Source organism: Hyalella azteca, unplaced genomic scaffold (genome assembly GCF_000764305.2).
Source record: "Hyalella azteca isolate HAZT.00-mixed unplaced genomic scaffold, Hazt_2.0.2 contig11722, whole genome shotgun sequence".
Taxonomy (NCBI): domain Eukaryota; kingdom Metazoa; phylum Arthropoda; class Malacostraca; order Amphipoda; family Hyalellidae; genus Hyalella; species Hyalella azteca.
In genome coordinates this window covers 183,088-194,710 of record NW_025941708.1, presented here as the reverse complement: position 1 = coordinate 194,710, position 11,623 = coordinate 183,088, and the positions used below count along the sequence as shown (strand labels likewise).

Genomic DNA, 11,623 nt, shown 5'->3' with positions numbered 1-11,623 from the left:
CTGCGCCAGACAGATTGTGACGTGTCTGTCTGGGCATAACTGCGTTAATGAGCTGCACGAGTTTACCACACTAGGTATACCCTACAGTATACATGGCACTAGGTTTACTCGGCATATTGCGTGCTGAGGGAACGTGTGCGTGATGATTTAATTGTTCTAATGAGAGTCGCACGAACAGTTTAATGGTTCGCAACAGAAGTCAAAGAACTTTTCCTCATACCATTCACCGAAAGCATACGTATACTCAATCAATCGAACAGGGCATTTTTTCCACATCTGTAGAGCGCAATTAGATTCGAACATAATACATTCTCCGTATCGGGCAGTATTTTTTTACTCACTTTTGCTGTTTTTTACTGTTTACCGATACTCAGATGATGCAAGAATATATACTCTTAAATATTTTTTTAGAGCTTTTACTGCAGTGTGTTCAATTAGTGAACAGTGTGTGCAACAATCAGTGTGCTTAAATCGGTTCAATCATTGCGTTTAAAATAATATCAAAAGAAATGGCAATCCAACAAAACTGACAACTGCTACTCATTCTTTATTTTAACTTCAATTTCAGCACTTCGGATAATTTGTACATGATCAACCGCTTAAGGTATTTATTGAAAAAGCGTGATGAATTATAAACCAAATTTGATCAGAGTAACAATAATCGAAGTGTCTTCAGCTTTAGCTTGCTCCTGAAGTGCGATGAGTATCCATTCTTGTTGCTGGCAGCACAGACATTAATAAATAAAGTCGCTCCCTCATGACACATTGAGGCTTCATTCAAGCAAGGAAATTAGTAAGAACGAAGATAAGCGAAATGCCAAGAAAAACAATAGCATTCGCAGCAACGACGGAGGTGTTTGCATATCACACGCTTGTCAGAAGCTGCCATACATAAAGAAGGACACCAAAACATCGCGCCATGTTTTGCTTTCATTTTCATGCGAGTCAACATGCCTGGCTTCATAAATATGTGGAGTGTTACTACGCACTTGAATTTCTTACCGGCCTGTTTTGCGAAAGGCCCACTGAATGAATAACTTAATTAATGAATAATGACGCTGGCTTCAAAGTGAACATAAAACCTACATTTATGTTTATGAGTTGGTTAGAAGCATGAATGAAAATGCCTTCCTTTTTCAAGCCTTAAAACCTTGGGATATTTCTCATCAAAAATGCCTGAGCTCGTACGTTGTTCGAGTTAAATATTAAGTGAAGTATTAGACGAGACTAAATTCATACGGAATGCCATGAAAAGCTTTCTGTCAGTCAGCGCGACAGCTTCAGATTAAGCTGTGTGGCTTGCAAGGGTAAACAAAAACATGGAGAAGCTTCGCCCTCCAACTAAATTTTCGAGAGAATTATAGCTAAATATTCGTCAAATTTGTTCTCACATTTCTGGATCAAATATTAGAGGCAAGTTTATATTCAACTTTCAAACTAAAATGGGCTTGATGAATCAAAATTGCCGGGGCATTATTAAAATTATTTGAATGAAACTAATAAAAAAAATTAAAAAATACGAATTTTTTTAACATTTTTTATATTATGATGGACTAACTTAATCTTTTTGGATGAAACGAATGCTTTAGTTTAAAGGATTATGTCTAACAATAGTGAAATTTTTACCTTAAAATGAAAGCATTCAATATAAACGGAATATAATTTAAATCTAGGTACATAGTCTTTATTTTGGTTATATACTGTATCATGCAATCATTACGTCGTGTTAGCGCAAGGTGAAAAGTTGAGTGTCTGTTGTTTGCTTCAACGTCAAAATCTCTGCTAACGAGACAAAATTATTCTGCGGGAATATTAATGTCTGTATTTACTGTAAATTTCAGTAGGGTTATTTGAAAACAATAATTTGATTACCCATAATTATAATAATTGGTTCATTGATGCTGGAAATTACATTAGAAGTTTAAAATATCAATTGATTAAATTCCCGCTTGGAATTCAGACCACTTCATGCTGACATCAATCGCATGCAAACTAAAGTATATCAAAAAATATTAATATTTGATTAAGTTTTTCAATAATTAAGTAGCTAGTTTCATGACTATTCTACCAACGCGCTGAATCAAAAGCTGAGAATCACTAAAATTTACACTTTCGTTTTAATATTAATGTCCTAGAAATTTTCGCAGCTTCTTCTTGATCGATGTACGTGTATAGGAAACTGGCGAGTCGCTTGATGTATTTGGGAACACTAGGAGCCTAAGATCACACTTGACACCTCATGTATCCTCGGAGTGTCACCCTAAAAATACTGCCTTCTTAGCGATACATGACACACACTCTGAACAACTCTCACGCTCGTCAGTCAAGCTTGAGCCCCATGGTGCACCTCGCATACCGCCGGCTCTGCTACTGTTAATCACAAATTTAAAATGGAAAATATGCTTTTCTCGCATTTGGTAATTATAGATTATAGAACCAATAAAACTTACTAAAAAATATAATATGCAGCTACCAGTGATGCAGTTTCAAATCTAAGTTTTCTTTTGGTTCCTCTCACATAAAACATTTCTCATTTTAGCCTAAATTAAAGTCGCTCAAACCCTATAACCACATTATTATGGACGTTAAAACAGCAAAACTACCTATACAAATATCTAATGGAAACGTCTGTATTAAACATTGATGCAATAGATTTCAGTACACCCTTATTACGCTAAGCGCACGCAACTAATTGCGAATTCAATTTTTAATTTTCTGAATGCTAAGCGAGGAGATTATGTCACACCTCTTAAGATTATGCAGATCACAGCGCTGCACTGCAACTCCCAGCACCGATCAATAGCTTCCAATTACACCTACTGTATACCTTCTCCTGCCGTACAAATCAGGACTCGCATCATTTAAAATTATTAAATCGAATGAATTCCGTATACTTTTTATATGATTTTCTGTTATTTAGTTATTACCTGTATACTACGCGATTGCTTAACATTTTCATGTCATTTTGCTGTTAATAAATATTTTCATTTGATAGTTGCAAGGGTCGAAAGGTTCTTTTGGTCGAAACCCAAAGGTTATCTTGCCTCTTTTATGCTATGGTCTCATTAAGTGAGATTTTCGATGATGTTTTAGAATGTGCAACATCTTTTTCATTGAATGCAAATTGAGAAAATGCGTCGTTATGATTATAAAAAACCTTGAAAGAAATTCAAATATCATGAATCATGGATATAATATTATTATATTAGGATAATTTATGTTAGGAATAATTCGATAATTATTAATGGGCATAGTAATTCTTTCTACGGAAATTTTAATTGAAGCTTGAAATAATTGCGATGATTTATAGACGGTTGATTATCTCTTCAAGTTTACCAGCGAAGAAGCACATCATCATGCATCGTTCCTTCGTTGTACGACGTGTTCCCGTAATAAGTTTGTTAGTATTCTAATTTTATTTAACTATCGTACCATTTTCAGAGTTTATTTCTTGAATGAAATACCCAGAAGAAATATATTTCCGGACCTAAAACTTATACACCTAATTTTTGCAGCAGGTCGCTTTTATTCTCGCCTATAACTAATATGTAGCCAGTATATCTTATTTGCTTATCATTTTCGTGTTTTGATTTCCTGAAAAAAAAATTCTCCAGGCTTTGCCTCGCTCACTACAAATTTTTAATTGTAAAAATTTCACGAACTTACAACAGACAATATTTCGATTTCTTATATTTTACGTGTATTTTCTTTTATCGAAACGAAAAATTTCAACTCACGAGAGGGCTGTAGAACGCTGAAGAATCGACCCCGATGGAGGGATACGGGCTCTGTTCTGATGACGGATATGTGGACCCGTAGACCGCCCCAGAGGCGCCTAGACCCGAACCCAGCCTCGAGTACGAGCCCAGGGCGAGTCTGTCGTACTGGCATGAGCAGATGGGCTGACCTGAGCCAGGGTCTGTCATGATCGTACGTCCGCCTTCACAACAGCCGCCCCCACTGCTCGCTGTCGTACCCCCGCTCGCTTGACTGACTAGGAGCTGTAAAAAGGGAAAATCTTGAGTTACAGTTGTACAAAATTGCTGAAGTTTGGTTTTATTGGTTTTCTATGCATTCAAGCCAGTAACTTACTGGTACATGTTGTTTAGGTGCAGTACATTTCAGGTTCAGCTCATGCAACAGAATGTGCATGTTCCGTAAACATTTGTTAACTTCAATGCTGAATTAGCACTCATATCTGGAAATGTCATGAAATTATATTGTTTAATCCATTAAAAGATTATTTAAACTCAAATTAGAAGTGTGGTTTATATTCGCTCGAAAATCAAACGTTAGGAATTCAATTTTACTTCGTACTGTCTACTAAGTTTTTACCCAATTTGTTGATCAATTTCCATGCGCGATACCTAGAACTTTATTATTAAAGCCAATATAATTAGATCGAATGAGCTGCCTTGTAATTTCCTGCTAAATTTTATGTATTCATATATAAGATGAATTTCATATCAAATGCGTTTATACTAAATAAAGTAGGGAGAACAAGTGCTTCAAGTTATATTTTGTATTTTTATTTTGTTCATACAACTAAAACAATTAAACAAACTGAAGTCTGGAACAATATTATTGCAGCTGATATGGAAACAAGTAAATATTTAGTGTATAACGAATAACACAAGAAGATTTTGAAGTTAATCGCTTTCCTGTACTTACCAACCTCATCATTATAATACCCTGACATTGCACTGCAAATTGTGTGCTGGTTTGGCACCTTATAATAAATGTTTCGTTGTATTCGGCGTCCACTTCGAAACAATGCTTTAAATGAACGGTAATCGACAATCCTCAATATTATTTATAGTTACCGTACAAAATTTTTACGATAATTATTCAAGTTCTATGAATTTACCATGCATTCAGAAAACAATTAAAACAAGCATTCGTTATCATGATCGTGATATATTCGCGAGATTTCTATCTATATTAATCTTTAATATAATCATATATGCTTTAACTATGAAATGTTACGATTGCATATTTCGATAGCCTTCGTCTGTTACTGTTTCAACAGATATTATATTTTATTCAGATATTATTTTCAACAGATACTAACTGAATTCTTGATTTTCATCTTAAATCCTTATTAAAACTTTTATTTCCATTGGATTGTTGTAGAATTCTTAACATCAATTCATGTTAAGTACATTATTAAAGCTAAAACATGAAAACCGGGGTTTGGCGTTAATACTTCATGGTATGTGTAAACATTGTTAAATTAAACTGTGTTTTGTTTCAAAAACTCTGTGCAGAAAAATCCATTTACTGGAGTACGTACTGTCAGTCTTCTTGGTCGAATGTTAAATATTTTTTATTGCTTTGACAATACCAAAATATTTGTTCCTAATGTTTTACTGGCTAACTAAGTATTGAACAAAATTAAATATTTATTCCTGGAAAAATTATGACAATTCAAAGAACTATCAAGCAATTACAAGTCCAACACAAGCGTCGACAGGAAGCACTCGTGTCTCTTAACAAATCGATAAGCGTTCCTATATAAAACAATGCATGGAGCCCATATAAATGATATAACTACGGCGTGGAGAAGGTATAGGGGACTTATTTATACTTCCCATTCAAGACCAAGCGCTGGAAATCGAAAGATAAACATGGGTGGCCTTCTTTGGCAAGCGGTCGGCCGCTTTCAATTTACATAAGTTGTTAAGTAGGAACGGTTTTGGTGACCTTCTCGAGCCCTCTAATGAGAACAGTGCGGTAATTAGAGTGACTAATGTGGTGTAGCACGCAAACATCGCACGCTTATTGCATATAAACTGCTTTGTGGATTAAATGCGGGCGGAAGGTTCGAGGTTCTGCACCGCAGGATTCTTTTATATTTATCGAAGTCTTTCGACGAGCAAATTGAATGTTTTAATTATCTATGATATAATATAAACTAAATTATGTACTCATACGAATGCTGAAATTTCAAACTACTAAACTGACTAAACGGCTATTACAAGGCAAGCAAGATTAGTAGCTAGGTATGTCTTTATTCTTTTTAAAGTCATTGGTAAAAAATTTAGAAATTGGTACACACAAGCGCATATATATATACGAGAGTGTTTCATATATTTTCAAAGCCATATTTAATTTACATTGAATATTCAGTCGAGCCTGACAGTCCAGTGACGAGTTTGTTAGCTATGCGAAAGATCACAGAAGCTTTGACCGAAATGCTGGCCTCATATACAAAACTGCTGCCATAATCAGAATTATAAGAATAATCAAATTTACTTCGTAATGAATAATCAAGTAGTCTTTAAATAATAGTGGAGTAACGTTTGATTACCAATGATGTTCATTATAAACTTACCACGGCTTTGCTCGCTAGAAAGAAGAAGCTTCGTTAAGAATTATCATAATTTAAAAAAAATTCTAAGGTGTTTTGGAAAATTACACATTGTGAAGCGTTCCAAACTTATAAGTCATCATTAAAACATTTAGTATTGCACTGTTATTTCAAATGCAAAATAATTAATTTTTTTTAATTCCAAGATTTTCCAATATAATCAATAGTATCAGCGCCCCTTTGCGACATATTCAACTTAATTGTAGTATTTGACATCATCTTTATTACAATAGATATGAAAATCATCATATCAACTGTAAAATATGGAAATAAATTTTTAAAGCTGCATTAACAAACACAGCGCATGGATGTATAACATTATTACATTTTCTATTTTTAATAAAAAACAAGCGTAGGACGAATGTATGATCATTTTATATCAAGTCCCATATACACACCACGCAATCCTCCTAGAAAGAGTACACCAAATCAAAATACAACATTTCCCTCAGCACTAATACGTTCAACCCAAGCGGCAACAAATGTGAACTTTATAAGGAATCGATTTAATTTTGTTCCTGTCTTGATGTGAATTAATTAAGTCGTGGCTCATAGTAGTTTGTAACCTTATTTTATTACTAATGATTCTCTTTGCAATCTAAAGAAGCAAACTGCATGCTTCGCTTGCCCTAAAGTTGTAACATGAATAAGGGTATAACTTTTACTAGACCTCTTGCATGTTTCAATATATTTTAGTTTATTATATGCGATAACAATTTTATAGATTACTAGTAGCTTCACGTAGCATGCATTGGCAGATTGGTGGATAATCCATGAGAGCTGCATGTCCCGTTGTCCGAATCATGATATTCCGAATATCTTTACCCGGAATCTGATACTCTCATGCTATATTGTTCAAACTGCAGCAATATTTTTAAGATAAATACCCGTGTAAATTCAGCTTTAACAACGAATTTTAAGTTTAATTTCGTTCCTAATTTCATATGAAATTTGATTGTTTGTATCATAAAATAAATCTACTAAGTAAAAAGAGAAATTTAAATCTGTATTCCAAGTTCCCGCCTCCTGTTTTGCAATGGCTAACAATTCAAGCACTAAAAATCCCGATGTCGGGTGTCGGTAATATTCCGACATGATAGATATTGTAGATACGCGCTTTGATTTACCGAATCAGCTAGGTTCTAAACGAGCGCTAAACAAATTTACAGCAAAAACAAAGAAAGCAGAAATAAATTATCTCGGCAGCATAAATACAATTTCATGAAAATGATACCTGGCACTAGTCGTCCAAAAATTTTAGACGACTAGTGTATGTATGATATTTTATTATTATTCATTATTTTAGATGACAAGTGTATGAAAATTATTTATCTTATTGTATGAGAAAGTGCAGAGCTCAATATAATTTTATAACGTATTTTGAAATAATAATTAAAGGCATAGTTCTTAGAGTAGATATTTGAACTCTGATTTTTCGGCCTATTTAGCAGCACCATATTGCATGATATTTAAGGAAAGTATTACCTGTATTATATGTGAATCCAGATAATTGTACTCAATACAGGAATATCAAAAATTACTCATTTCATCGATTAAATTCGTTAGACCATTGCGAGTTAAAATCCTTTTAAAATGCTAAACTATTCAAGTTTAAGATAAGTATTTTGGATGTTTTATGCCCATTATTATGCCTTGTCCACTTCAAAAGCCTATATATGCGATTGCACATTACAACCCATTTTCGAATATGCTTCCGACATCCCATGTTCGATAATAGTGGTTTAGATTCAGGGTTGTAATTTACTAAACAATAATACAATGTGCTATATTTTAGGTCGTAAATGTTCACCGACATCTTCGGAGGGGAGCTTTAAAATCGACATATGATGTGTGAATATATGTGTGTACGAAGCACCATCGTATAAAATAATAAGACGCTAAAAAATTAACATTCTCATTTCAACTCCTTATCCCCTGGCTTTGCAATACTTCATCAATCTATCATTGACATTTTTATTCTAGTAATCGCGGATCCCATGGGATTTGACGTCCGATTATGATGGGCTTAAAGTCACTTGCAGCCCGTCCGTGCGAGTTGCTGCAGTTGTCTAAGTTTTATATTTGCATATTCTGAAAATTCGATAACTTGGTCCTTTTTATTATCTGAATAAATTATCATAAAGGTCTATTATATAATATATAATATAATATAATAAATTATCATAAAGGTCTGTTAATCGATGTACCGAAATAGTGTGAGCAATTTTTCTGTACGATGCAGACAACTCAAATTTCATCGGAGAGTCGAATCGAAAATATTCAACTGTAACTATATACTGGCTTTACAAAAAACTGGAGCTGTGCGCATAGAAGTTGGACAAAAATAACAATAGCAAACGGTAAATAGACTATAGTTCAGTAAAAGTCTTTATGACAAGCATTACACGTTTAAGGCCACGTCATATGCACCTCATGTGAACATCTGCACCTTCTCTCGCCAAAAGATGTGCGGGGACGCGCATAGCGCAGCACGCGTCGCGCGGACGCGGTATCAGGCGCGCGTGAGATGAGCGTCGCTACGCAGCATGATAAGGCGCTATTAACGCGCGGAAGCTGGCCTGTAGCAGGCACCTGCGCGCATACTTATTGCGTGCTTTGAGCTCAATTGGTGAACACTGTAAAGTGTGCGCGACTACAGGAGTACTCCCATGTTGCCTGCGCGTTCAGTTTCGGGAGTTGTGCATGGCTTTGTCCAGCACTATTACAACTAATTTGTGATAAAACTTTGTGAACAATTTATTGATTAGAACTAATGTATGACACTACAATCCAAACAATGTATCGATTAGAACTAATTTGTGATACAGCAATGTAAACAAAGTATCGAGTAGAACGAATTTGTGACACAACAGTGTAAACAATGTATCGATTAGATCTAATTTGTGAAACAACAGTGTAAACAATGTATCGATTAGAACTAATTTGTGATACAACAGTGTAAACAATGTATCGATTAGAACTAATTTGTGATATAACAGTGTAAAAATTTAATGTATCGATTGAATACAGTTTTTCAATTTATGTTACGTTATATTTATGTTAATATTATTTTCTTCGAAATTAGTAGAGCTTCATATGTACGGATCTTGTTCTAAGATATAATCATTACATGAAAAAAGTTTGTCAACAATAAAAAAGTCTGATTTTATAAACTAATGGCTTCATGGCTCCTCCATTCTGGAAAAAATAAATGCATATATTAATTAAGTTCATCAGTTCACCTGGTGTTCAACATTTCTTATATATGTCATCTTATGGCGACCCCTTGTTCAACATTTCTTTTGTCAATTTATTGCGACCTCGTATTAAACATTTATTATATCATTTTATGGCGAACTCTTGTTCAACTTTTCTGCTGTTATTTTATGGCAAAATCGTGTTCGACATTTATTCAACCATTTTATGGCGAGATGTCATTCTTTCTTTGTACTTCAGATTATGGACTGTAGTTACTTCATCAGAGGAGATGGATCACACCGCTTACATTTTTAATAACTTCATGATTTAAAAAAGCAATAATTTTTAGAAAATGTTACTCAAGATTTTCATTCGTGAATTGTTCAAAACTGAATTTGAACAAAAACACAAAACTTCGTATTTTGTGTAGATAGTGCAGAATCATAATCGACGCTAATTTTTAAAAATTATTCAACAATATAATTAAAATTTGAAATAAACAATTTTATATGGAAAATAAATTTTTAAATTGTATTAACACCCTTTGAACAATTGAGACTTAGTCGCATGTCAGCTAAATTCTATAGGGAATTTTACCCACTTTGGTTTCAACGCGCCTAATTTCAAGCCAATCCAAGGAAAAAAATTAATTTAATATCAGAAAAATAAAGTAATCTTCCGTTTCAAGCGCACCACCTCCATCATAAGCATCCAAAGTTGCGGAGCTGGCAGCTCATCAATAATTAAAGCCTCCCTTCCGTCAATTCACGACACCAGAACTTTCTGAAAGTCATTACGCGCTCCCGAAATTAAGGAAATAATACGCGATAAAAACTTGGGTGACTGCGTGTATGCTTCGCTCCTCCATTGATGAGGGACGTAATAAGGCAGACGAGCTCCTCCTTATGGGTTTCTTAGGCCCGGGGGCGGAGAAAAGTATTGAATATTGATTGATAAGTTGAGGACCTGCGCACCTCTATGCATATAAGACGAGGACATTTTTAGTGGTCCTCATATCGCATTAGGACGCGTCATCATTTAGACCATGGCCGGGCTTGTCAATTAAAAGTTCGCACAGCGCGCTTCAGCAGACGGAAAATTTTCTAGGACTTGAAGTAGTTGATCTAACGTACAAGTTATGCATTGAACTTGTGAAAATATCCCTACTTCCTTTTGTGGATTTGATAGTGAAATTTATTGTTTTGTCAAGTTTTTCCACTTGCTTCTCGATGATTTGAATCGCGGTCACATTTTCCAGTGAGAGTTTGAAAATTGTAACAGCCTGAGAAAACACGAGATTGTAGAAGAAATATTTCTTAATTTATGTGTAGGATCAGAAGACCGTTTCATTATCATAGGAGTATTAATCTTTATTTCTAAATTTATCGAGAAGCGCCTACCTGTGAGGCTGGGCTGGGGTATGGGTATCCAAACTGTGTGTAGGCAGACATGTTGAGAGGTGAAGGAGGCTCCATATAACTGGTTCAGCGACAGGGAGCCAGCCACGGGCAAAAATAGGGAACTTAATCACTGAGATGTCACCGCATGCAAAGAATATTACTACAACCTCGAAATCTTCGGTCTCTTTTAGCACGAGCCAGAAAGGGTTCTCGTAGAAGTAGGGACAAAATAAGACGACACTGCACTGCAAAGCGACCACCGGGCACAACTGGACTCAACTGATGATGTCAAACACAGGCTTCGACAACACACACAACAGCCATGAGCTCGGGCGGGGCAAAGCAAGCGCGGAAGGGAGGCGTCCGCGTTGTGCAGCGATCCCAAGATCTACAGGATCTGTTGCTATTGGTGGGCCCTATGACCGAGGCAGGTCTTCCCTCGGCTACATAGGATTATTGGCGAGGATCAGCCAAAGAAATTCCTGGAGACGAAGGAACTGAACCAACCCACACGAGAGTTACTCGCAACACATCCCTGATTGGACGATGTCCGATGACAGTCAAGCATGGAGTAGAGAATTAGTCGAACATTTTGTACAATTGTCTCTCCAATATTTACGACATATGCTTCCCAGACTAAAATACACAAGTCAAC

The 11,623-nt window shown here is 35.3% G+C and overlaps 1 protein-coding gene across 1 annotated transcript; it reads right to left on the bottom strand.

The window, feature by feature from the left end:
* Positions 1-3,728: 3,728 nt before the first annotated feature.
* Positions 3,729-11,256, bottom strand: LOC108672401 (homeobox protein araucan). The gene is made up of 2 exons (XM_018160045.2): positions 10,969-11,256; positions 3,729-4,001 (listed from the first exon to the last, which is right to left on the bottom strand). Exons 1-2 carry the CDS (start codon positions 11,041-11,043, stop codon positions 3,729-3,731), a joined length of 348 nt encoding a protein of 115 aa, XP_018015534.2. The 5' UTR covers positions 11,044-11,256.
* Between the last annotated feature and the right edge of the window lie 367 nt (positions 11,257-11,623).